Raw genomic sequence first — 27,353 nt, 5'->3', positions numbered from 1 at the left:
CAATGAAGAAGAAGAAGAAAGAGATGACAAATAACAAGCTAAAATAGTAAGGGATAGCGAAAAAATAAATTAGACTTAGAGCACAGATGACCTGCAATTGAATTGGATTTGTTAACAATGGTGGGGTGTGGGGGTGCGAGAGAGAAATAGGAGTTGAGGGGGAAGAGAGGTCGGGGAAGAGGCTTTGGCCGTTGAATTCCTATTCCTATGGAACTAATCTTGAGAAGACTTAATCCTATAAATAGTTAGAACATGTATATTCTATCACTCTCTCTCTCGCCCTTCATTGACAAGGAGGAGTCTATTCAACTAAAAAAAAAAGAACTAGAAAATGGACACTGCAATGCAGTGTCCGAATCCAAATGTAAAAAATTGAACTAGGAAATGGACACTGCATTGCAATGTCTGAATCCAAATGTAAAAAAAAGCAGGACCAATAAATGAACATTGCATTGTATTGTCTGTATCCAAATGTAAAAAAACAGAACTAGGAAACAAACATTGTATTACAGTGTCTAAATCTAAATGTAAAAAACAAAGCCAGGAAATGAGGTGTGAAGTATAAGAGACGTGTGAATGATGGAAAAAATAGAACCAGGAGTCTAAATCCAAAAGTGAAAATTAGAACCAGAAAACGGACAGTGCAATGCAGTGTCTGAATCCAAATGTACAAATGACATGTAAGAGGCATGTGAATGATGACAAAAGCAGAATCAGGAAACGGACACTACATTGCAATGTATGATCCTATTGACTTATTCCAAATATAAAACTATGAGAAATGGAGTGTTAGTTGAAGTGGATACCAGCTGTAATGGCATTTTTATAATTTTTGTTTAGTTTAAATGTATTAAGTATCATAATACATGATTGATCTATTTATAATTAACAATAATATTATTAATCTATTGTTAATATTGTAACTTTTTATTAATTTTTCACAAAATCATCCTAAATCGTATAAATAAAAAATAAAAATAAAAACCTTGTTAAATTCATCATCACAATGTATCTCTATTTAATAAGTAATTTTATATTAAAAATCTTACCATGACCAAATGACAAAGAGATAAGGCGCGTAATAAGGTAATAAAATTTCACAAGAGCAAAAGGATAAGCAACCCACCGACCGAACTCATTGAATTAACAGGTACCAGTGAAGAACAATTCAGCAAATCCCTCAGTCTCTCTCTGGCGGAGCTGGTGGCAGTTGCGAGTGACGAAGGGTGCATGGAAACTGGTCCACACAACCAAGTTTTGGGTCTCATCAGTGATGATGGCAACGGTGGCGGTGGCACCACGTGTCCCCTTGGTTATCTCTAATAATGGCAGCCGTAAATGTCAAAAATGTAGTTGGGTGGCAGTTCCAGAAAGATCGACCCTTTCTTTTCAATCCACTTCATTTTCTGCTGTATCCTTGTTTATCTATATAAGGGCGAGAAGGGGTTTTGGGAGAGAAGGAGTTGTCACGAAGGCCATGGCGGATTCGGGTGCAAGCATCGTCCTTGTCACTGGAGCTGGTGGTAGAACTGGTACTCTCTCTCTCTCTCTCTCTCGTTTTTAATTAGTTTTTCATAGTCAAGTTTTAATTGTTAATTATTGAACAAGAATTTTAAACATGAAGATGACTGTGTTAAATTAATTTAATTAATTAATAAGTGTTGATTGGGCGCTCGGTTTTATAGATTATATAGTTTGAAGGAGAAATTAGGTTCGTAATCGTTTTTTTGCTATCCTATTGATTAAAATCTTATTCATTTTCAATTTTTGATCAAGATCATTGTATTAATAACATCATTAATTATTTAAATAATAAAATATTTTTATTTTTAAATATATTCCTTTAGTGTTAAAAATGTTACAATCAATATATTTATATTTATGGCTAAATTTTTATCATATATTTTTATTTTTAGTTTGTACCAATTTTTTTTTCATTTTTAATTTGTACCCATATTTTAGTTTCTTTTTGTGCCCATATTTTTTAAAGTTTTATTTATGTTTGTACCTATGTGTATACCATCACGTGACATTGTATATTTAATCAATGAAAGAAAAATTACATATCGTATATTTATATTTTATGCCTAAACTTTGTATCATATATTTATATTTTTAGTTTGTACCCACTTTTAATTTGCAACTTATTTTTAAATTTATAGTATTTTCTTTTTAGTTTTATTTTGTAACCATGTATTAATTTCTTTTAGCGCTTATATTTAAAAAAAAATCAATTGTACTCTTAATTTTTTAATCTTTTATGTGTACCCTAATTTATTTATAATATACTCATTCTTCTTTATTAATGTACAACTTTGTTATATGTGAAATGTACCAATTTTTTTAACACTATGGATACATTCTTTTGCCATTTATTATTTCTTATTTTTACATAGTTTTTATCCATTTATTCAATCAAAATGTTTGAATATTTTTATTGTAACCGTTTCTAATAGTATTATAACGAGGGATTTTAAATTTATAGGATTATAAATCTCATAAAATATCAAACAATTAATGTCAAAATTGTAAAAATAAAAAATATTAATTGTAATATAATGAGGTGTACCATTAAGGTTTTAGTCAAAGAATGTTAAGGATTAGAGACCGTATTCAAAGTATCCCTAGTTTTAATCTCAATTCAAGTTTTCTTTTTTATAAACGATAAGATAATTAAACTAAATTTATCTAAACTAATAAATTGTAACACAATAAATTTAGGAATTGTTATTAGCCGTCCAAACTTTTTACATTTAGAAAGAAAAATACACAGGGCAAAATGAGATTTTTGGAGTGCGTAACAGCTCCCTAAATTCGAGTGGATTATTGTTTATATTTCCTAGATTATGAATCTATAATCCTGAGTGAGTCATGGACTCAATAAATTTAAGAACTTTTAGTACAAAGCATTACAAGATGTGTATTTTAGTATTTGGGATGTGGGATTAATGGTGGGGTAATGGGACCTGTGCAGTCCCTTAGTGTGAGCAGAAATGTGTGAGATAATTGGGTGTTTTTTGTGGATAAGCATGTCTGTTGAGTGGCAGAGATGCCCGGTGTGTTGCACGCTGTAAGCGTAAGGTGACTGGTTTAGGGTTTGGGGTTTTGTGATTTTGGTAACAGTCAGCGTGCTTTGTTATCGTGAATGTGTGTAGTTTGAGTTGACTTAACATCTATGGCAACGGAAGTATGTTTTGTTACTGTGAATGTGTTTGTTTGGGTTTTATTTGCTCAACATCTATGGCGACGGAAGCAGGATAGGAAATTGTCTTTCCACTCTGTTTAAGGATAGGTTTCTGATTGAAATGTGTTATTGGTGGAAACTTGGCAGGTAAACTAGTTTATAAGAAGTTAAAGGAGAGGTCAGACCAGTATGTTGCTAGGGGTCTGGTTAGGACTGAAGAGAGCAAACAGAGCATTGGCGGATCAGATGATCTTTATGTTGGAGATATAAGGGATGCTGACAGCATTCTACCTGCGATCCAAGGCATTGATGCTCTCATAATCCTTACAAGCGCTGTGCCTAAGATGAAACCTGGCTTTGATCCAACCAAAGGTGGGAGGCCTGAGTTCTATTTTGAAGACGGGTCGTATCCTGAACAGGTAATTTCTGTCATTTTTATGACTTTAGGACACTGTAAGTAGGTGGTTCTACAACGGTGGTGTTCAGAATCTCTGGTTTGCTCCTTGTTCTGATACATGGTTTGCATCTTAGGTTGATTGGATTGGACAGAAGAACCAAATAGATGCTGGTGAGAATTTTTTTTGTTTGTTTCCATTCAATCGAAACATGGTTCATTTCAACTCGTAAGTTTTGAATTATATGATAAATGTGAACAGCTAAGGCTGCGGGAGCGAAGCAGATTGTGTTAGTTGGGTCTATGGGTGGAACAGATCTTAACAATCCCCTGAACAAATTGGGTAATGGCAACATATTGGTTAGTAATCCCTTTCTACATTTGAATTACCACCTTTTGTGGTTGCTTTTCGGCCTTCTGTTTGTGGAAATGGAATTTGACTTTGCTGATCTATTCCTTCCTGCTTATATGTTAAATATAAATGTTTATGCAATATATTACTACACAGGTTTGGAAGAGGAAGGCTGAGCAGTATTTGGCTGACTCCGGAATTCCATACACAATCATAAGGTTGGTCCAGTTATATTCAGACTCGGTTCAAACAATATGTTTGTATTGAATAGACTTTGTAACATCACTGGTTGCTTTCCTTACTACTGTTACCGGAAAAATAGAAGTCTTTTTATGACAACAACCCTCACAATGAAGATATACGAAGCCATTGTTTATGCTACTTTGCATTGGGTTTTATATTTTTATCCAACACAATGTTTGAGAACTTCTAAAACACCAAAACAGCCCTTTATTGTTGTGATCCCTCATGAATACGGATACTAAATCTTGTCTGCTGGAACGATACCTAGATTTCATTTCCTACTCAAGATTGTCTGCTTGTTATGTGCATCAGTCTAGTGTCAACACAAGTTCAAATCACTAAATTCTATACCTAGTTATGCCTCAATCTGGTCTCCTTTTTTTCCTTCACTGCCAACTGACTTAGACATCTATGGTTAAACTAGGGCTGGAGGCTTGCAAGACAAAGAAGGAGGCAACCGTGAACTACTTATAGGGAAGGATGACGAGCTTCTTAAGACCGAAACAAGAACCATTGCTAGACCTGATGTCGCAGAAGTCTGCATTCAGGTATTGTGTACAGGGGTGTGCGAATAAATTATTTCTTTGTTTCCTTTTTCTCTGCTTACCTCAAAGCTAGCATGCATCTCAGTATCAACTTTTCGGGCAATTGTTATGCATTGTACTGAACTGTTTGCGTGTTATATTTTGATCAGGCACTGCAGTTCGAGGAGGCCAAGTTCAAGGCTTTTGATTTGGCCTCAAAGCCGGAGGGAACTGGGACACCAACCAAGGATTTTAAGGCTTTATTTTCCCAGATCACTACCCGATTTTGATTTTTGGCTTCTGTAATGCCAAAGCGAACATCTCCCCGTATGAGTTTCTGTTTATACTGGGACAAAAAGGGTAGAAAATGAAGTAGCATATGTGTATGTAGCTTGAACAGTTTTTAATTTGTTATGTAGGGATCAAGGAACTAGCATGTCACTGTGCCTGCACTTTTAATAATGCGCCAGAGCTTGTTTTTACCTTTTCTCTTATTTTGGCTTATGAATTTTGGTGTTCTTTGACAGGGAAACCTTGGTTTCTCCTTTATTGTCTGCCTTACCAATTGAGAACTAAAGGCTCGTTTAGGAAGTGCCTTAAATAATTGAAAGCTCGTTTAGAGAAAATGTTTGACTTTTAAAAGCATTTGAAGTGTTTCTTGCAAGAATCAATTATGTGCTTCTTGCAGGAAGCCCGTTAAGGGCTTTCCATGATTAACTTGCATTTTTAATAAGGATTGGTTCCAAAATCTTCTCTAAAAACGTTTTTAATCATTTAAAAGCACTTACCAAATGAGCCCTAAACTTACTTATTAAAATATGTAGGATGTGGTCGTGTTTGGGAATAATAAGTTTTAACCTTGTTGATGCACAAAATTGGTGAGACTTTGGAACAACGTAAAGTGTCAAGTTTGCGACTTCGCACAGTTGCTCCGGTCACTAAGTGGGTGAATTTGTAGAAGGATAAAGATAAGAAAGCAAACACATAGTGTACATGGTTCATCCTAAGTTGGGCTACGTTCACGGAGTAAAGCTCTCATTAATAGTAAAGAGTTTACAAAATACATACATTCAAGCATTATCATCATTAGTGAGTTCTAATTACGAGTTTAAGTACAATAATGGCATTTGTCCTTAATTGTAGGAAGAAAGATCTCCTTTTATAGATGAGGAGGGTCTTCGGCTTTCATTCACGGTCGATGTGGGACTGAGTTTTATTCTAATGTTGACCTGTGTTGTGTTGTGATTGGTCTCGTGTTGGAGAGAAACTATTGTGCTTCGGCAAGAGTGCCTCAACACAATCCTTCAATGGGTCCTTAAACATATAAAATTGACGGTGCTTGATAGTTTCAAGATTAATGAAATATGGTACAAACAAACCTTTTTAAGCTTACGCCATAAAATGGTTTCATAGTATGCCACTATTAACAAATACGATATTCATTTAAGCAAAGATATTCAACCTTGAGCGTTGAGAGAGAAAAATAATTAAGCAAACTAAATTTATATAAAAGCTCACATTAGGTAAAATATTTTTTATAAAATTGTCGGGTTGCAATATCATTGTGTTCCGCACTGCCTAAAACTGCTTTGGTTTGTAATATTCTGAATGGTTTTAATTTGTGTTGAACTCATACTTCTTCTCATGAGTGGTTGGAAATTCAAATTTTTGTCTAATATTGTTCAAAATCCTAGCTTGGCTAATATGATTCAATGGACTCCTTTGTCCTTTGGCATCTACTCTGCTTTGGATAGGTTTTGGCAGTCTAAGCCTAATGTATATTGGTCTAAACTTGTCTGGTATAATCAAAATATTCCCCAGACGAGTTTCTTCTCTCTGGTTGGCCGTTAAATGCAAGCTTTTCACTATGGATAGGATTTTGATTTTTGCTATGTTGCCTCCGATCACGTGTGCGTCCTCTACTCTAGTGCTACAGAAATTCATTGCCACCTCTTCTTTCGGTGTCCTTATATTGATGGTATTTAGTATTCGGCGGTGTTCGAGTGTTGTATTGGCTAAAGCTCCCTTGGCCTCCTCTTCTTGTGTGGGTTGCTTACAGTTGAAAGGAAAAATCTCTATTGTCGTTTGTATTTGTGTCTTGCTGCTACTGTTTTTTATATTTGGAGGAAGCGGAACAAACGTATATTCAAGAATAGATGTCAACCGACTGCTGTGGTTCTCAACTGAATTAGATCCACTATTAGAGTATTGATAAGTTTCTTGAAATTGCCCATTCCGTTGCTAATGAGATTATTTCATGGGAATGGAATACCTCCATGAATAGTTAGTGTTTGTCTGTTGCGCTTTACTTGGTGTACTCTTTCCGTCTTTTGTTGCCACTTTGGTGAAGCTTTGTCGGCCTCTGCCTTTTGTTGTTCGTGGCTACAACTCTTTGCTACTTGTTGTAAATAATATTTAAAGACATTATCATACAATACCAAAAGTGTTTTAACTGTTAAATTTAATTTCTATTATAAAGCTCTTTTATTTTCAGTTTCAGCCATTCATGATTTATTTGGAAGTGCTAAAACTATTGAAGTGCTTTTGGTAAAAGTGTTTTTGAGTTCCAAAAGTACTTAAAAATGCATTTTGAACAAAAATTACTTCAAATGTTTTTCAAAATTCACTTGTATTTTTAGTAATGATTGATTTCAAAATCACTTTCATTAAAAGCATTTTTAAGTCATTTTAAAAGCACCATAAAATATATTCTCATTCTTGTATCATTCAATATTATGTACTATTTAAGAAATTCAAATAAGTTTCTCCAAATAATTTCATATTGATATTTATGATTGAAAAAAAAAGTGATAAAAACAAAGACAAGGAAGAAAATATCATAAGCACGCATGACTGAAAAGGGTAGCTGAAGATGGCGGTCGTTATGTTGGTTAACTACCATAAACCTCTGGCTATAGCTGTTCATCCCCAATCCCAAAACCCTAGCTTCAATTCCCGCAAAATTTACCCCATTCAATACAATTCTTGTACGGCTCGTCGTCGCCCAATAATCCATGGAGCCAATGGAGACTCGCAGTCCGACCCAAACAATCCACAAGGTACTCTCTCTCTCTCTCGATTTTTGAACATTTCCGTGCTCAGAAGGCAGTTTGCTTGTAATCAGATAAGGAAGTGGACAGCTTGGGGGTTAAAGCTGCACTATCTCTACTCAAATTCTACAGAAGTAAGTTTCTTTTCTAATTATTATTTATCGCTTATTAAAACGTAAGAATTACGGGTTATTGATATTTCTCTTCGCTAAGACTAATAGGCCGCGATGGACTCTACTTCGATACCAAATTATGGTTGATGCACTGCGTAACTTAGCGTAAATCTTACCTCTAATTGTATTAGAAAAACGCAATTAATAGCCGATTCAGGTTAGACCAATTGGCTAAAGCAGTTCGTGCTCCCCATTCGACTTAAATTAGAGTAGTTAGAATATCGCTTGTCAAAAGAAAAATGAAGTAAATTAATTGGGTAAAAAATGCAGGGGAAATCTCACCTCTGATGTTGAAGAGTTGCCGCTATGTACCAACCTGCAGTGAGTACTCGATGCAAGCTTACAAGAAGTATGGATTTGCAAAAGGTTCCATCTTGACTGCTTGGCGAATCTGTCGTTGTAATCCTCTTGGTAATTAACTTAATACTTTCCTAATTAACTTTGTTGGGATTTCATTTAATCCTTTTGTGGGTCTCTTAAGTTTAGGTGAATTGTTTCATTTTTCATTTTTCATTTTTCTTAGGTGGGACTGGATATGATCCTCCTCGATGGTTTGACGAGCCAAGTTTGCCTGAAGAACTCGACGAGTGAGATAGAGATTTTGGTGTATACACATCGGAAGACCGCAGATTCTCCCAAAATATTAGAAAGTTTCGTACATGGAAACCTGTGGTTGATTGTCCAAGCAGAATGACTTTCTTAGAACAAGTTTACCGTCAGTGTGACACCCTTGGCGCATCCAAGTGACACACCAAGAGATGTAAAATGATGAGCTTACATTGCATTATGTTATGGGTTTTCCTAACAAAATGATTATAGTCACTAACAGTTGTTTATCATTCATGTACTAAGTGAAGGATTAATTAAATTTCCATCAAAGTGGCATTTTTGCATTTGATCCCAAAAGAGTTGGCTTCTTTTATTATTGTGATGTTGGAAATCTCACTTCTATTTGTCTGCCTTTTGATTTATTCAATCCAAAAGCAAAAATAGAGATCAAAGGGCGTGCGACAATCACTTCCGTGACATGTAGGGTTTAGAAACAAGGGAAATGCCAACTACTATACCAAATGTTATATGCAGGACAACTCCAGACGTACCAAAAATAATAATAATAATACTAATACGTTACGAAAGTTGTTACTGACACTTCAAAATAGGCAGCTGCACTCCTTTCTAACTAAAAACACAAAGGAGGAAGGAGACTAATGAGCAAAAGTAAAGAGTTTCTTTAATACAACTAGTGTAAAACTGCACATTATGTTGTTCTGGTTGTTAAAATCGAACAAGATTGCGAACATGCGACGAACTTGTAATTTGCTGGAGGGGTCTATCGGATTATCAGACGCCATGGTAAGAGTGCATCGCACGATCCAAACTGACCGAAGAGAAGAGTTACTCGATAATTCCCCAAGATTTCTACCAAGGAGACAAAGCATCTCTAATGAACATCTCTTAGCATCCTTGATCCGTAATTAACAATCAACAATTAAAGTCAGCAACCCCATTTACCTGCCACAAATTAACATATGTTAGGGGGGGAAGAGAGAGAGAGAGGAGGATTAGGGAGGGAGAGACGAGGATTTAAAGATTACAAAAACATAAATCCAGGAACATGATTACCTTTAATTCCCCAAGCATCCGTGTTGAAGAAGCTGAGAAGCAGATTATAAGCACTGTAGCGTTTGACATTTCTTAAGCAGGTTTCCAAGCAGAGAGGGCAAAGACGGTTCGTCCCTTCCATCCCTGCAACAGCCACTGGCTATTTTCATCAATGACAAAGTCCTTGTGGTAAAGAGAGCTCACTTTCTTAGCCGCCCGCTTTACAAGCTCTCGGTCAAAAGGTATTTGCTCAAACCCAGCCCTCAAGTTACGAACTTGCCATTGCTTGTACGTTTCTGGCCTTTCGACTCTCTCCCAGCCCTCACAGGCTATAACATTCATAGCCTCCCTACCAAAGATCTCTTTCTCAATTAACATCCTCTCCTGATCCTCGCGTGGAACAACAGTTTCAAGCATATCAAACAGTGCAGAAAAATGAAATAACGCCTCTCGAAATCTGGTAACAAAGAAGGGGGCATTGTACGCTCCGTTAACAATTCCATGGATAAAAATGTCTGGATTGATTCTCCTTATCAAAGCAAGAACTCTGTTTCTTACGCTATCCACAGACACACTTTCATCAAGCAAGTTCTTACCCCGATATATAAAGTTCACAACAAGAACTTCATCCTTGTCAATCTTGAGTTCCTCAAGTGTAATGGTTTCCCATTTCTTTGCAATAGCATTGTACTCAAACGGCACTTTGAAGTTCTCAGCATAAGCTGCCAAACGTCTTCCTGTTTCCTCAACTCGCTCAGCTGGCCGAAATCCTGGTTGAGGAAATTCAATTCCAGTAATCCGAACCTTTGGGGGTCCACCTTCCCTCCATGAGATCCGTTGAATAAGGGTGGGCCACTGGAAACCATAAAGGATACCAAAATCAATGACATGGAGCCTTGTCGATTTTTCTGCTAAATTCCTGATTGTGACGTTTGAAACAAAATTAGACATCTTCTTAAATGGAGATGCAGCAAGGTACAGATGATAAGCTTTCAAGATATCGGCAGCCGATGTCCTTTTGCTAACAAGACCTTTATAAATCTGGCTACCAGTACCAGCCAAGCGTGCCTCAAGGCCATTAGCAAAGCAATGAGCAAGTCTCTGTGTCCCGTCTCCAAAAGGTGAGGAATGCTGTCTGACCTTCCTTAGCAGTTCATTTGCGGTCCTGTGATCATCAGCTGCAGCTGCTTGTGCACAACTAATTAGGAGGGTTCTCAAATCCACCACCTCCTTTTTAACACTCAGTTTCTTACCACGACCTTTTCCTCGATTAGATCCTGTGGATTGCCTGTTCTGTGGCACACTTTTGCTCATTCCATTTTGCAAGGCCTCACGAAGAGAACCCAAACGCTCCCGACCCTCCCCTGTGCTACAAAGCAATACAACATCAAACATCTCTGACCGCAGAGGAGATTCAGACGAAACAGCAGCTTGCTTGCTACTCCTTTTTTCCTCTACATCTTCGTCGTCCCTATATAGATTCTTCTTTCCCCTTGACCTACCAGAAGAATATCCTCCTCCATCCTTTCTCTCCGCCTTGACAAATGGCGCACCTGTCCCAACATTTGGCGCGCGTACCGACATCCCATTTGCCTCCAAATCAACAACCAAATTAGTCTCGGAAGGGAGAAATCTACTAGCCTCCTCAACCCCCTTCCTGAACTGCCAAATAGATTGGCTCTCAGTCTTCAAATCTGGGGTATAAATACTACTACTAGGAGCATCCACCAGCCCGTCGAGGCTACTGACCCTAGTTGAAGACCCGCTAAATGATTGAGAAACGCTATAATCCTGAAGACCCTGTAACTGAGACGAATATCCATCTGGACTTTGAATCGAGGAATTATCACCGAAATAACCACCACTGTTGCAACTACTAGTGATATAGTTACTCCAAGTTCCAGATGAACTTTCACCCGGGCTCTCACCATATTGACTGGCATAACCCCGGTATAAATCAGGGGAGGGGGGGTATTTCTTTCCAAGGACCTCATAGAATGACTTCTCGGCCGCTTGAAGCTCCAACGACTCTTGAAGCATGCAGGTTTTTTCCTCCATATCTTCTTCCATGAGCATCTGGTTTATGTACTTCAAGACTACATCCGAAAAGTCACAATCTTCGGCAGAATCATCCTCAGGACTCACACTCGAGAACGAAGATACACTATTCGGGGTAAGACCGGGTTGAGGGTAATCGAAATTTCTGTAATTATTGTCCAAGCAGGTTTTACTATCGAATCGGGATCCGGCTACAACGGTTGGTTGTGAAAGAATGGGTAAAGGTTGGTTCCCCAATTGAACTCCATTGAAAGAATCAGAGAAAGCCCTAAGACGAGGATCCATTGCCATCTACTTTGTAATTTCTCTCTCTACAGTTTCTCTCTCTAGAATCTCAACTAAGAGAGAAAACCCAAATCCCAAAAAGCAGCAGAATTTCCTACCAAATCAGTTTCCCTCTTCAACCCTAAAAATCCATTAGAACACAAAAATGAAAATCAAAACCTCTGCAAGTAAATCTACAAACATGGAAACCTTGAAACCTCAGAAATTCACAAACTAAAGCATAAAAAGCAAGCAGAAACCTTACATTTGACAGATGAAAAGCACTGACAAATGCATATGAGAAGAAAAGGACCAAACTTTTCGATTAAAAAAAACAGAATTAATTAATTAATTCAATATTAAGTCAACTACGAACAGAACAAGCTTGAAATGCACAGGAATGCTGGTCAAACAAAACCGCTAAACGGGTTATGATTATATTGAACAACAAAATTAACAAAAACTTACCTATAAGTTCCAGCTCTTAAGCTCGCTGAGAGATTACAGAAGAGAGAGAGGGAAAAATCTGAGGATTGGGTTTTAGAATTTTAAGGTTGTCCTTTGTGGGTTAATGGAGGAACAGCAACCGTCGATTTGGAGTCCATTGAACTTGGACGGGTGATTATGTAAATGGAGAAAAGTTTTCTGCTTTATACTTTATGGGTTCGTTTAAACGTGTTTTTAAAATGATTAAAAGCGTTTTTAGAGAAAATGTATTTTAGTTTCAAAAACCTTAGTTACGTACTTCTTCCAAGAAGCACTTTAAATGTTTTTCTAGAATTTACTTGCATTTTTACTAAAAATTGATTTCAAAAACATTTTGACCAAAAACGCTTTCAGTCATTTTAAAAGCATATATAAACATCCAAACGTTCTCTATGTCTCCCCAATTATGTAATGACATGTATATCATCCGTATTCATATTCAGAGCACATTTCAAATCTCTCGTAAACTTCAACTACGGTGTTTATTCCTAGTGGCCACGTGTTGATATGAAAACAGAGAGTTGTCCCACGTGGCTCATTACTCTTTTCAACTTTGGATAAAAATTCATCAAAAAATCCTGAACGACTTATATAAAATAAATATACTACTAATGTCGTGTTTTGGTCTAATAATACATGGTCAAAAGAGAAATAGGACACCATAAAATGAACAAACCCATCTTTATAAATTGCTCTCCCGTTTCATTCACTTTTGAAAGGAAAAAAAAAAAAAACCCTCTATTTATCGAGAAATTCTTGCGTTAAGGTCTAGAACTAGATCATTCATACGCCCACACAATATTTAAAAGGACTTCATGTAATAGGGAAGGTGAAAGGGATCTAGTGAAGGATCCCAATACAGTTTGACCTTCCCTAGTTGTGTGTATGCACATACAAATGATATTAAACTTGGCAATAATCATGTTTGTCATGTTCGTGTCGTTTAATGACGTCATCTTATCTAATTAAACAGTAACCAAGCTATGTTATCAGCCTGTCAACTTAAATTGTTTATTTTGTAACTGGTTGGAAAGAAATAGCAAGTGGAAGTAGCAGGAGAAATGACGATGGGGCTATCTTTCAAAAAGCACAAACAGAAAGTGGCACCTAGGGAAAAGGATGAGTTTTTAATTCTCATCGACAGACGGTGAGGTGATAGAAAATGCTTTTCCACAACGTAGCGTTCCCGTCGGAGGTTGACTCGTTCACTTGGATTGGTCATGTGTTTGTGTGTTTGTGCGTTTGTGCGTTTGTGCGTTTGTGCGTTTGTGGTCTGTGTACTGTGCACTTCTTTTTGGTTTTTGTTCATCATTCATCGATTTGTTCGATCCTGCACTTAAAAACAAAAGGGCAAATGCAATAGGATAAAAAGTGTTAGTGCCGTTTTCAACTTAGAATATTTTTGTTCACCACTGTATCTGTTATTATTCGATCAGTTTAAATTTTTATATTTGTGTCTAATCACTATCACATTTTTTATACACTAATATATTTACACTAAAGGATGACATGAATAAATTAAAATCGTATTCGTCATTTCATTTATGAGACCAAAAATAGAAATATTATGAATAAAAAAATTAATAAAAGATGAATACATAAGATACATAAATTAAAAGATAAGAAGAAAAGATCGAAGAAAAAACAATTATGTTATTTGGAAGAAGGTCTGTTAGAGTTTGCTTTTCGGTTCATGTTATGATATCGGAATGTCTCTCATTAGCTAAAATCTCTTAAGTGCAAGTGAAAAAAAAATCACCAGACCGCATAACTAAGTGGAGTAGACACGTATCAAACTACCAATAGCATCCATGTAACAGTGTGACCGTTACACAAAATTTCTCATCACAAACAAACAATTTAACCGTGATTTGCAGATGCAAAAGATTAACTCTAATACTTTATCAAATTTATAAGTTCAATGCATTATACACAACTTCCATTAACCAAATACACAAGACTTTCTTATAAACGAATCCTCTAATTATTAATTATGGATCATCCTACCTAATACTCAATTTAAATAATAATTCTAGTTTTAATTAGTGCTTAATTAAGTGATCAACTCAAGTTAAGCACATGGGATTCCCAAAACACAGATGAGAAATCCACCAATTGAAATTCCTTCACATGCTCCTTTGTCTCACCAATGGTGAACCACGTGTATCTAGTACAACACCCTGAGGATTCTTGTTTATAGATCTTAGTTATGTATTTAATAATGTGTGTTTGTGATTCTGTTGATGATTAGGCTTCCGTCTTATCAACTGTTTAATTTGATTGATTTAATGTTATGAACACGTAATTTCAATCTTATGATCTATTCATAGTCTCAAATTTCGTAACGTCACTCAACCAATCAATATTTGCCACGTGTTGAAAAAACCGAACCACCTGTCCAATAAAAACTTGCTCCGTGACAAATTAATTACAAAAGAGTACCTCTCGAATTTTCAAGTGTAAGAATAACTCAAAAACTATTACTTCAAATGGCTTGACGAAATTGACTTTTAGGGAGACAGGTTAGAAAACAAAGTATTAGGTAGACACAACAAGATTAAGGTATGCCTGACAATTCAAAACCCTCAAAATTTTGAAAATTTAATTGTGCATTGAATCACAAGACACTACTTAACTGGGAAATAAAAGATTTGGTGTCTTGTGGGTCAAGTTAAAAAGATTTGGTGTCTTGTGGGTCAAGTTAAAGGCAGCATTTTACATCAAGTCACATTTACATGTCAAGTTTTCTGTCTGTAATCTTTACATATAGACAATATACCCTTCTCCTTCCAGTTCTCTTTTACAAAGCTCCGGGCTCAGACCGCCGCTTTCGCCTGCTGCTTGGCGTGCCGATGAGACCAGTAGGCATGGGTGGCAAGGACCCGGTCCAAAAGCTCCTGGGGAACCGGCTCTCCTCTCCTTTGCTGCGGGGAGATCCTTGCTGTGTGCACCAGTGTTTTCCACTTGTCCTGCCCCATTCCCATTTTCCACATTTTGTTAAATGGCAACAATGTTGTAAACCATTCCGTTTTTTTGCTTCTACTAAAAAATTATCAGATAAACACCAACCTTCAAATCCACGTAGGTTCGATGTTTTTCACTTTCAAAAGCACGCAACTTAACATCACGCCACCTGCAACCGAAGAAAATTCTCACAATCAGCATCGTGCTACTAATTTTCCTCAGCCATAACAAAAGAAATAATTATAATAAAAGTTCAAACCAACCTTCCCGTTCCAAGTTTCTCAACAGCCTGAACCAATGCTTCTACTTCTGGAACAGAGAAAGGTCTCCTCATTCGGCGCTGTACATACTCTTGATGCCCAGATTTCCGATGGAAAGGAACCACAGCCAATGCCTTCATGCTAATTGGTGGAACTGCAACAAGAGCTTGGCATGTTGGCGGAGTTTTGCCAATCGAAGTACTAGCAAGAGAAGGAACTTCCTTGAAGTCTCCATCATTGCAGCCACCCAAACTGAGTACTGGAGGATTCATTGAGACATCTGAAGTCCCCGGTTGTGACACCAAAGATGTCGAATGCCTGACAATAAAACATACTGGCATAAAGATAAGCAGCGATATTAAATCTAAGATTTGAAAACCAGAAGTAATTCTGAGTATGAGCTACCCAGTGTGGGGCATGAACTACTATATGATGATTTAAATCATAAGTTTTAACACATTTTTATATGGTCACCTGGTTAACTCCTGAGACCTGCCAGATACCAAAGATGGATCTTCACTGAATGGAGGGTACGTAAGCTTTGCCCGTTTGGGCTCCAATATAAAACCCAAATTATGTCGCTTGTCATCCTGAGAAATCCCTGTCTGAAGTAGAGTCTTGTTGTCATCTCTGACCTTTTTTCCCTGGACCAGGATGCCAACATGTAATCCATCTCCGAGTATTGACGTTACTGCCTCCATTACTGTCCTCTGCAGAAAAATTACATAACTAGATATCACCAAATAAATCTAGACAAAATGATAGAACAAGATATCTTGAACCGTATTATGGATCAATTTTTGTTCCCCTACACAATTAAGATGCCACATCAAATACGCAAACAAGGAAAGAATTTGCATACCTTCAGCAGATTCTTAATCATAACCTAGTAGTTAAGTTCCAGCAATGAACAACCAAAAAAGCGAAATGCCTCCTTACTTCAGCCACTAGTGCTCCCAAAAAGTATAAACCCAGGGCTGAAACTATACACTCCACCCAACCAACCTTGCTCGGTGTAAGAAATTACAATCACCCACATCAATATATGACAACCATGCTTAATTTATCCAGCTCAAGGAAAACCAGAATAATGTCAAAAAATCGTATGACAAAAATTGAAGTAATCTTCAATCGCTCGGGTGTAACACATTTGATTTGACTTGATGTTTCATATGAAATTCAAAAAACCACACAGTAGTTTTAGTTTTAACCACCGCCATCCCCTCAAAAGATAGAACTAGGCCTAAAGAAACAATATGCACACAAAGTTTACGTATGAACATATCAGAAAAGCCAATAACACAAACCTTCAATGAACCAACAGTTGCGGTTGTAGGAACTTCAATAAAGAGCTCAGGGACCTTGAAGGATTTAATACTAAGCTTCACTGATTAACAAAAGAAATGAGTGTGTAAGACAATCATAACATAAAACGACAATTATGTTGTAGAGCTTTACTGCAGACATTCATAACATTACAATTGTTAGACTTGGGAGGCACTTGCTGACCCGTCGTTGAGGATGATCCAACTGCTGCACTCAAGAACTAGGACTTTTCAGCCAAACTTGAATACATCCTAAAATCTAAACCCTAAACGTAAATGCAGAGTATATCACTATCTACACATATGTTGAAAACGGAAAGCAGACAGATCATTGAACCTGCGCAGCAGTTGTCGCCATTTACTATCTTGTCGGGGGAGTTGAATATGTCTTCACAGTTACACCCTCTATCAGATGTATTAAGTGGACTCCAATTAAAGAGCTTTCTCTTTTTGAAAGGATAAATCTTTTGTGACCTTTGATGTGCGTAGCAAGTTCTCCAATTGCGGTTAACTTGCCTTATTTTCCCATCTGAAACCATCAATTCGGTATCAGAGCTATTATTTATCATAAATAACATAAAATCCAGAAAGGTTTGGTGATTACAATGAAAGTACACAAGAAAAAGAGTTTCCATTGTAAGACAAGAACACTGATATGATCATGAATTGCTACCACAGAACCCAAAACCTACTTTACATTAAAAACAACAGTGCATTGTAAAGCCGATTACCATGCCCGGATGCAGCCAGATTCATTATTGTCCTATCACCGTTGTCTGGTGGGTGTTCAAATTCCTTTATCATGGTGTTTTTGTCATCATCTCTATTAACTACTCTAATATTAGAACGGTGGCGGAGAAAAGGACCTTGATTTTTGCAGTCCCTTGAAAACAGAGTCTTCACATCATGTCCAGAACTGACCAGCTCATGAGGCCTTTCTTCCACTTCCATTACATCCTCTGAACTGCCTACAAACTCGATTCTGTCTTCCTTTATACTGGTATCCTGTGATGGTTCAGTCGCTCGCTTCCTCTTAAGTAGACCTACAATGGACTCTCCAGACAAGGGAGAGTCGTTGACTACTTTGTTAGAATAGCTTCCACAAAAAATTCTACTATCAACTGCACCCAATCCCTTACCAATATTCATTCCCTCTGAATCTAAACTTTTTGACACCGAGTTGATCTCGTAACTAAAATTTTCCTGAGAATGTGAAACCCCATTCAATGTATAGCTTTCTCGGCGCTCTGGCAACCCGTGCACGTATAAAAAGGTTTCCTCATCACAGCTTCCCAACTCACAAGGTTCTTCCTTCAACAAGTTTCCTTTATCCCATTGTTCGCTTTTAGTAATAACGTCAAATTTGAAATGCGGGTCCTTTCCACAAGAATCATTAGTTGGTAGAGGGTCTTTGCTCTCCTGCAATAGTTTACCAGCTACACTAGCCAAACTCTCAAACGCACGAATCTGATTGGCCTCAAGTTTACTCCTGATAGGTCCCCTCCCCTAAAATAAAGATAATAATGACTAATGCGATCAGGACTCCTTATACACATGAAAAAAATTGTCAATAGACGACCCTAAGATGGGTCATGGGAGCCTTTATTTACCCTAGCTGATCTAGAAGCTCGAGGAACCTCAGGCATCCGGTAGCCATTGAAGCCATATTCCAACCTCCGCTGCAATACCATATCTCAGACATTCATCGCAAGTACAAAGAGTCATCCGCTAAAAGTAACATCCTCCGCTGCAATAACATAAAAAAACATATGATAAGAGTAATGACCTGATATTCACATCTGCATTCAATGATGATACACACAGAAACTGGAGACAAAAGAATTAGCAAATTAGCAGCCAGGAAAGTCCTGCATCAAATGCATGTGAAGAAAAAAAAAAGACCACAGAAGTTCATCAGCAATTAACGTTCGGAATATAGGTTAACGTTTCTGTCATGTTCCATAGATAGGACACATCATAAACGCATGGTGTGAAGCTGGGCAGTGGATTGCGGGATTATCCTGATGAAACAAGAACAGAACTTGTGCCAAATAATCGAAATAGATACGCACCAAGTTCGAGAGGAAATTGATTAACAACACTAAGACAGAAATATATCAAACAAGTCATACTATTTTTTAACAACACTGATATAATGTAGATAAGTTCTTATATGCTCCTAAGTGGTTGTCCCAATTGCTGCGAAACCCGACATTTTAAAGCCAAATTGAGCTCTGAAACAAACAGAAGACTAATTTCGGGACCAATTCAACCAAGTAAAGCACTGAACAACGAAAGATCATAGTCAAAATAAATTCCAAAACTTCTGTGCAAGCAAATGTAGTTTTCCTGCCTCCCTCTCGTTTACTCTGGGAAGTTAATTATTTATTTTTTAGCATTTTAAGGATTCAATGCAGTTTTAATTCTTGACCAAACATTTTATTTATTACTTCCAGATGTTCAGAATAAGGAAAAAAATAAGTAAGTGTAGGAATTAGGACCTAAATTCATATCATTTGTATAAAAATAAAATAAAAAAAGGAAAAATTAATGCAAAATGCATCAACGCAGGCAAGAAGGCTGACAGTTGAAACTCGAAAGGGTAAAAGAAGGCTTACAGGTAAAAGGGGTAGTTGGAAAACCTCCAATTCAACCCATTGCAGATTACAACATATAATAACTTGAGCCTGATATGGAACCCTCAGTTTCTGCAAAACCAACAAAAATGAAAGATCACACCTTTCTTTATTCAACCAACAATTAAAAAAATATATACATATATATATATATATATATATTGATGTAATATTTTAATAACACAGCATGAAACCAAAATATTAAACCCTGTCAGAATGTAAATGGCAGATCACAAAATTATACTTACATATTTTTATTTGAGCAATATTCTTATCTAATCCGAATTCTCCTCGTCTATCCAACTTGGCTACGCTCAGTCTCGAAAATCATATTTATATTTGAGAGAGAGAGAGAGAGAGAGAGAGAGAGAGAGAGAGAGAGTTTCTAGAATTCATATATTTTAATTTTGACAGGAGAAGGACAGGGTGACCAGATTTAGGCAGACAAAAATTCCAAGAAATTCAAATGTACAAACACACAAAAACACATCAGAGCAAACAAAATTAAACAAAAAAAATAATCAACTTTACATAAATAAATTCAAAAATCTGATCTGGGTTTTCATTTTCATGAAGAAAAGAGAGAATTACAAAAAGACACAAAAATCTCTGCACCAAAAGAGAGAATTATACTTGTTTCTTCATAAAAAGACACAAAAATCCGTGTCTAAAAACACAAATGCTCTCACCTACGAAAATGGGTCTGTCTGTGTCGGATCACCAAAAACCCCCCACAAAAACCACCCGACTTTTTTCTCTTGTTTCTTAAACCCCCAATAAAGTTTTGGACCTCGTCCCCATATTTCAGAGCCAACCGGTAACTGGTGGGGGTTTTTACCGGCTACACAGGTAAACCAAAACTTGTTTGGACCAGTTCCTACGTTTGAGCCACATCACTTGCGTCCTCGACACGTGTAACTGTCTCCGGGTTCCTGGGTTAAAATCTTATCTTGTTCACATAAAATCATGGGATGTGCTATTCACATATCTCATTTTACGTCTCACACATCTCTTAATAATTTCTGTTTGTTGATCTTTTTTAATTCATCTAATCTGAAGGTCGAAAATTAAAAAGATGTATGAGAAGTAAAATAGAATGCGTGATATCACGTCGCAAAGTCATGTCTTTGTGGTAAATTTGTACTTGCAAATAATGTAAAATTTACTGTACCTGTACGGATACTTTTACTATACGTACGTGGGGGGCGACGTTTGCTGCACTTGTTCAGGTTCTTCCTCCGACTTCCACGTTTTTGATCTGACCAACCAATCATGTGTAAAAAATGAGAAATTTTTCACTGTGACGAAAATACGGATGGTACATTACGTGTTTTTATATAAGTAGTGAAAAATTTTATTTTTAAAGTTAATAATTTTTTAACACACATATCCTATTAATTTTTAAGTTATATAAGTACGGATGGTACATTACCATTGCCAATCATACTAAAAATTCTATCGTAAAAAGAAAGGGAGAAAATGGATAAAACTGCGTTTACCCAAAAAAAAAGGAAGAAAATGGGTAATAATTCAACAAATACATGCATTGAGTTATGAGAGCTAAACTCTTATTGTCAATATCTTCGTTTTTTTTTTTAATTAAATTGTGCTTTTGTTTCTGATTTCACGTTTGGGTTGTGGATTGATCATTATGATTATCCAATGTGAATTTTGCTGTACTTTTTGAATAATACTTTTGAAACTATTGATAATGCCTGCACTTCGGCCTTACAATTATCAATATGCGATTAATGTGGTTGTCAATATATATGAAAGTTCCACGAAACCCAATGCCCACACACAAAAATTCGAGTGTGCATCAATGCATGTATGACATACATTGTTGAATTTAACTGTTAAATGTGCGTTAAAGAATTTAATAGAAAGAGAGTAGCGGGTGAATATGAACAAATTAAAATGTTTTTATAGAAAATGTTTTTTAAACGACCGAAATCATTTTTATAGAAAATAATTCTGGATTTCAAAAACACTTCAAGTGCTTTTTCATAATTCACTTACATTTTTATTAATGATTGAGTTTAAAAACACTTTCAGACGAGCCTAATTAAACCGCGAATCCACATTATATTTTGCAATAGAATGAGGTCCAAGCTCACAACTTAAGGCAAAGAACAAGAGGATAAGGGGAGGCCTAATTTTTTGTGGTGAGAGAGAGAGAGTGGATAAGGGAGGACCAAGTGATGAAAGCAAAACTCTGAAAAGGTCTTTTGAGAAAGAACGAAGTCACAGGAAGGACAAAGAAACTGAAAGAGAAAGAAAGCATGGCCACCCGCTTTCTCGACTCTTTTTATATCAGACATCCCAAAAGACAAAACCCTAATCTTTCTCTGAACAAACGGCTCCATCGCCATGAACTTTGGAAGCAGCTCGCTGTCTTACACGTGTCATATCAGGAAAAGCCTATCCATCCATGTGTATAAGAAGAAAAAATGTGTACATAAATCATTTCCCGTCTTACCAGACAAGGATCCTTCAATTACATCGGTTCATCATATATCGTAAGGTCAAAAATCATTGTAATTTTTTTTATTTAAAATTGAATATAAACAATACCTAACAAAAACCGACTGCACGATATACAATGAACGGATGTGATTGAAAGATCCCCAGAACCTCCCAAAGAGGATCCGGCGAGAATCCTCTCTCTCCCGTCTTATATAACCATCATCAGGAAACTGACTTGCGAAAAGGCAAAACACCACCCATGCAGCAGCCAAGGATCTTCATATAGTCATACACACCTACCTGCATTTAAGGTGGTGAGCTAAAATGCTCCCACCAGACAATGCTACTTGATTTCAAGAAATTCAGGCAAACAAGAAGTCAGGCTTCACTTTTTTAACTTCTATTCATAAATAAACGATCGCGAGAGATACACCACAACACAGCAATATCATAGTCGGAAAAGCCTGTGGGTCTTATAGTTCCATCGTCATGATACTAACTCCGAATGGGAGCGAGCAGAGGTAAGAATAACAAATACAACAACAACAAAGCCTTTTCCCACTAAGTGAGGTCGGCTAGAGGTAAGAATAACAAATAAGAAGAAAAAAAATATTATACAGGCAAAACAATCACACGATACACCTTAAGCAGCAGCCAAATCCTCGTATTGCCAGGGGTTGAACTCTATTGATTTGATGTCAATCGCTTCGACGCTGTCTGAGTTGTCTATTGCAGCCCGGTGTTCGGTGTACTTCCCATTATAACGGTACACTTCCATGTTATCCCATGTTGTCTTGAAGACTTCATCTGTTTTGTCAAACCACCTTGGAGTAAACTCGTGTCCTTTTTCCAGTCGATTTTTCTTCTCAGCTCTCTGCCTCTCCTCCAGACTGGTCAAAGAGCAGGTAGATGTATTTAAGATGTCAGTTTCCTCATTCGGGTTAGTGTTACTAAATCGATGTAAAATTGTACAGTCAAAATAAGCATCAAGCTTGCTGTGGATATCCGTAATCCCTTCAGTACTGTATTTTGTGAGTGTGTGTGAGTGTGTGTGTGTGTGTGTGTGTGTGTGTGTGTGTGAGAGTGAGAGAGAGAGAGAGAGAGAGAGAGAGAGAGAGAGAGAGAGAGAGAGAGAGAGAGAGAGAGAGTGAGTGTGTGTGTGTGTGTCTGTGTGTGTGTGAGAGAGAGAGAGAGAGAGAGAGAGAGAGAATTAAAGATAGATCAAGACCTGCTCTTCTCAAAACCGGCTTTGGATAGGTCACCCTGCTCCAGTGCGTATCTATCAGGACGCAAGCGAGAATCTGATGCCAACAACTTCTTAGGGGCACTGTCAAAGCTGTTTATTTTGTGTGCAAAATGTGTGTACTGGAAACTGTCATTCTGTGGAACATCAGCCACTCTCCAAACCTGTAATGGAGGTATACAATAATTTCTTAGGATAACTTCCTGAACTGAAAAAATAGAATAATTTCCTAGCATTTCTTTTGTCCTATCGGAAACAAACCGAAGCTTTATAAATAGCTAACGTATGTTCTCTAAAATGGCAATCAAAACCATTAGGAGCACCTATGAACTGTAAATATTTATTCGTTTCTACAACTTCATACATGAACTGGACACCAGACATATAAAGGACAAATATAGCTTTCAATTCCTTTAGGAGTCAGTGCATGCAATTCCTCTTTACAAGCACAGTACAGAAGCTCACTCCAGGTTTTCCTAAATAAGATTCAACAAGCTGCAACGTGTAGCTGGTAAGAAACTAAACCTCTTTCAGTTCAGTGCCAGGAAGTGGTTCCCCTTCTGCGTCGCAGGGTTGATAACTCATTGACTCATTCCATTTTCCGGTCATCAATATTTTAGGTTCCTCGGCAGAACTATAAACATATCCATCTACTTCATAGCGACCAGATCTGCAACCAAAAATTTCCTTCAGATAGAAGTGTGAAACTAACATAGAGCATGCACTAGTTGATAACTAATAATTAAAATCCTTGAACCCAAACCAAGTCTTCATCCCAAAAGACTGGGCTTAGTTACATGTCTTTTTCAAATCAGTTTGGTCCTCAATCCTTGGAATTTTCCCCTGCCACTCAATTTTGTCTAAAATCGTAGCGTTAGCAGATTTTTGTTTCTTATCATGGCATCATGTGAATAGTGCGACTTACCAGTCATGCTCTATAAGTAATCGTATGGTGCATGAATTTGAATAACACAATCACGACCAAAGGAAGAACGAAGTTATACATGGTGTTTAAGGAAAATAGTTATATATAACTGTTCACATTTGGAGTAGGTACCTAACATGACAATATCAAGGTAGACTCGCAATTTTAGAATAACGTCTTTTTAATAGAAGGCTATAAGGTTATCCTTTGACCTGGAACTTTGACTGTATGGCCAAAATACCCTCTCGCAAGATGTTACCCAATAAGCTTTCATATGATGCAAACAATGTTACAAGTGATGAGCACTACAATAGAAAGATGTCATACCCAAACCAACCGCATGGTTGAAAATACAGCACAACTTTGTCCCCCGTGGTCAAATTGGTCAGAACCATATCTCCTGGTGAATCGATCCATGTTCGTCCAAAAATTAAGTTGTTAACTTTTGTTGGAGGGGGTGCCAATTCAAATTCTACACCATCTCTTTTGAGGGTCAAATGCGTCCTGCATTGAAAAACATTTAAAGGTTGTATAAGTTATTACTAAAGATTATGCTCACTATGCAATTTCAGCTCCATGGAGAAAGATCATATAGGGTTACCTTCCGACTGGATAGATATCAACTGAGTTCCCCAAAAACTTGGTTTTCACCTTTGAAGTTATGTCATAAATAAAGTGCTCATTCTCAGCATGAGCAGCACTCATAGGAGGGTGATGACTGACCTGGGAGGAATAAGAGAAGAATATAAGTTTAATAAAATACAAATTGCAGCAACAATTATATGATCACAGTAAGCCTTCAAGTACAAACCAAACAATATGAGATTCATTTACAAAATACACTCCTTTATTTCCATGCCTAAGCATCATAAATCTCAAGTAAACATAGAATTGATAGTTTTGGTGCTTAGAACACACCTGTTCTGATAAAAATGTAACGCCCCCATGATTAACCATTTCATAAGTCTCACCAAGTATTGGATTGAATGGCTTCCAGGTTCGTTGATAGGCAAAGTAGACAGATATGAAAAATGATGCTGCAAACAGCAATCATAAGTTAGTCACCAAACAGTGCATGCCCAAACAGAGGAGAGTGGAAAACAACTATGTCTACACACACACACGGAGAGAGAGAATACATACCAACATATACCGATCTCATGTATGGATCCTCACATTCATCTGCAAGATCTAACAGATGGGAGTATTCCATAAGCTGTGACATGATTGGAAAACTGTGAGATTTCCTGGGCAGAACAGTATTGGATTGAACCAAGATTTTCTAGTACCATTTAATTACAGATAACACAAACCTCTGCCATTTTCTGTAGCATAGTCATGGGCTCAAAAATAAGTACTGGAAGGGTCACCAGTGAGGTGACGTCGGAGCCAATATACTTCTGCATTATCTTCCAGTAACTATCCCGATCCTGAAAAAAAAGAAAAAAGGGGAAGAGCTTCTGTATGAGTATGCATGAACGCATATGAAAGAATTATTTTATAGGTTTTTTCACCACCAATACGATCTTACTATAAAAGTAATCCATGGGACACATAGAAGCTGCCATACAATAAAATGACATCTTATGTGCTTTATTGTTGCTCTGATTGAATTACTAGACTTGGAAAGACTAAGCTGGAAACTTTTCAAGGCCATAAAAGGTCATTTCCAAAGAGAGAATACAGCAAAATGGTTTTGATGCTGAAGGAAAAAAAATAATATGAAACAGGCTAAGTAAAAAATGTGATAAGCCCAGATGAGGGCAGCCTGCTGGTAGATACATTTACAAATCTTTTGAAATACTTTCCAGGTTTAGCGAAGGTTGTGTCCCTTAATTTTATCTAGCCAAAACAAAAACAATCTAATGGTGATAGGCTAACTAATATCTGTGATCATGCTCTGTCCTCGTCATGAGATAAACAATACTAAAATTCCTTTAGTATTAAAATAATTGTATTTCTGCTTAATGCATAGGTGATCTATCATTAGTTTTGGGTATTTCATTTCTTCCGAGAACTTTCCTCTGAGTCACCTAATAAAGAAGAAACTCCACCTTCTCCAATGCAAAACTAGAAATGTCATGATGCATGATTTTAGAGGTGTACTAAATCACCTATGTGATTATTTTTGTACACAGTATGGTCCTCTGTAATAACACTGCTTCAAAGGCCATGAAAGACGAGCTATGAGGGCAGACCATCGTGCTCAAAATGCAAATGTAACATATTCATTGCACCCTTAACACCTATATTAGAACAAACCCAAGACATTAACTTTATGTCTACTATCATATAGAGAAATTGGTATTTGCATGACAAATAGTGTACCTCCTGCTTCCATCTTCCTTTCCTTGCTTCGTCTTCAAGATCTTCATGGCTTCCGTCTGGATTGATAACCTCCAGCCCCTCATAACCCATTATGCTGCACATTGAAACACCAGGGATTGTCATAATCTGAATCTTCAATACATACAAAAACTAGTTTATCAATACACATCAAAAACTAGTTTCTGAGCTATTGAATCAGAACCGCACGGAGCAACCACATAACATAAAACCTCGATTTGGCAGACATTAGATTCAAAACTAGGCAGAACTACAAGTAATTAAGCACCAAGTACAGCCCAAATCCAGCAAACTAGACACCCAATTTGATCAAAACACTAAAACAAATCAAAAGAAATCCCAAATTAGTAACTAACTGAATCAGATTGGAAGCACATATTAACAGCTAACACTAACAAAGCTAAAAAGTGACACCAAGAAAGCATAATTCAACAAAAAAATAAATCCAAATCCCCGTGCCCAAAAACTCCAAACGAATCAAATCAGCTCGAAAGATGAAATCAAAAAGGGATTTGACTTATACCCGTTGACGGATTTGGTCATGGCGCTACCGAGATTGGTCAAAGTGGAAGCCATGGAGGCGAAGAAACCTCCGCTTTGCTTCGGATCATCGGGATTGGAAGCCATCGCCGATGTAAAAACCCTAGATTCTGGTTTGCTCTCACAGCAGCTTATGGAGAAGAGGAATACAAAGCGAGCGAGCGAGGGAGAGAGAGGGAGAGAAAGAGAGGGGCGAGGTGGAAATGTTGGATTTTCCAAAGATTTTAAATTCAGAGCGGAAACAGCGAGGATTTGTAACGACTCCTGGTGGCGCTACTTGTGTTTGAAGTCAACTTCAACGAAAAGATATTTTCTCCC

At 37.1% G+C, this 27,353-nt stretch overlaps 5 protein-coding genes across 12 annotated transcripts; 2 read left to right on the top strand and 3 right to left on the bottom strand.

Annotated features, from left to right (window-relative positions):
• Positions 1–1,170: 1,170 nt before the first annotated feature.
• LOC126592507 (uncharacterized protein At5g02240-like) lies at positions 1,171–5,179 on the top strand. Its single transcript, XM_050258201.1, has 7 exons — positions 1,171–1,532; positions 3,332–3,603; positions 3,716–3,752; positions 3,841–3,938; positions 4,087–4,148; positions 4,598–4,721; positions 4,868–5,179. Exons 1-7 carry the CDS (start codon positions 1,274–1,276, stop codon positions 4,985–4,987), a joined length of 972 nt encoding a protein of 323 aa, XP_050114158.1. The 5' UTR covers positions 1,171–1,273; the 3' UTR covers positions 4,988–5,179.
• A 2,327-nt stretch (positions 5,180–7,506) lies between these two features.
• On the top strand, positions 7,507–8,826 carry LOC126592508 (UPF0161 protein At3g09310). The gene is made up of 4 exons (XM_050258203.1): positions 7,507–7,756; positions 7,822–7,881; positions 8,191–8,331; positions 8,444–8,826. The coding sequence occupies exons 1-4, from the start codon at positions 7,570–7,572 to the stop codon at positions 8,509–8,511; spliced, it is 456 nt and encodes a 151-aa protein (XP_050114160.1). The 5' UTR covers positions 7,507–7,569; the 3' UTR covers positions 8,512–8,826.
• A 195-nt stretch (positions 8,827–9,021) lies between these two features.
• On the bottom strand, positions 9,022–12,476 carry LOC126592504 (scarecrow-like protein 9). 2 transcript variants are annotated; one of them, XM_050258192.1, is made up of 3 exons: positions 12,313–12,476; positions 9,544–11,986; positions 9,022–9,432 (listed from the first exon to the last, which is right to left on the bottom strand). In XM_050258192.1, the coding sequence occupies exon 2, from the start codon at positions 11,869–11,871 to the stop codon at positions 9,616–9,618; it is 2,256 nt and encodes a 751-aa protein (XP_050114149.1). In that variant the 5' UTR covers positions 11,872–11,986; positions 12,313–12,476; the 3' UTR covers positions 9,022–9,432; positions 9,544–9,615. The 2 variants fall into 2 exon arrangements, with proteins under 2 accessions (XP_050114149.1, XP_050114150.1); XM_050258193.1 differs by lacking the exon at positions 12,313–12,476 and adding an exon at positions 12,110–12,275.
• A 2,520-nt stretch (positions 12,477–14,996) lies between these two features.
• Positions 14,997–20,341, bottom strand: LOC126592505 (telomere repeat-binding protein 5-like). Of its 7 annotated transcripts, none has more exons than XM_050258198.1 (12): positions 20,205–20,341; positions 19,498–19,587; positions 18,490–18,626; positions 18,019–18,385; positions 17,611–17,934; positions 17,217–17,408; positions 17,034–17,087; positions 16,862–16,941; positions 16,029–16,264; positions 15,558–15,872; positions 15,400–15,463; positions 14,997–15,299 (listed from the first exon to the last, which is right to left on the bottom strand). In XM_050258198.1, the coding sequence occupies exons 3-12, from the start codon at positions 18,568–18,570 to the stop codon at positions 15,147–15,149; spliced, it is 1,866 nt and encodes a 621-aa protein (XP_050114155.1). In that variant the 5' UTR covers positions 18,571–18,626; positions 19,498–19,587; positions 20,205–20,341; the 3' UTR covers positions 14,997–15,146. The 7 variants fall into 7 exon arrangements, with proteins under 7 accessions (XP_050114155.1, XP_050114156.1, XP_050114151.1 ...); XM_050258199.1 differs by having other exon boundaries at positions 17,611–17,922; XM_050258194.1 differs by having other exon boundaries at positions 17,611–18,385.
• A 2,001-nt stretch (positions 20,342–22,342) lies between these two features.
• On the bottom strand, positions 22,343–27,269 carry LOC126593277 (oxysterol-binding protein-related protein 3A-like). Its single transcript, XM_050259300.1, has 10 exons — positions 27,019–27,269; positions 26,478–26,571; positions 25,463–25,579; positions 25,293–25,365; positions 25,068–25,186; positions 24,751–24,872; positions 24,477–24,653; positions 23,750–23,894; positions 23,210–23,388; positions 22,343–22,871 (listed from the first exon to the last, which is right to left on the bottom strand). Exons 1-10 carry the CDS (start codon positions 27,120–27,122, stop codon positions 22,625–22,627), a joined length of 1,377 nt encoding a protein of 458 aa, XP_050115257.1. The 5' UTR covers positions 27,123–27,269; the 3' UTR covers positions 22,343–22,624.
• Positions 27,270–27,353: the final 84 nt, after the last annotated feature.

Source organism: Malus sylvestris, chromosome 12 (assembly GCF_916048215.2).
Source record: "Malus sylvestris chromosome 12, drMalSylv7.2, whole genome shotgun sequence".
NCBI classification, from domain to species: Eukaryota; Viridiplantae; Streptophyta; class Magnoliopsida; order Rosales; family Rosaceae; genus Malus; species Malus sylvestris.
The sequence above is the reverse complement of the archived record's forward strand: the minus strand, read 5'-3'. Positions and strand labels throughout refer to the sequence as shown.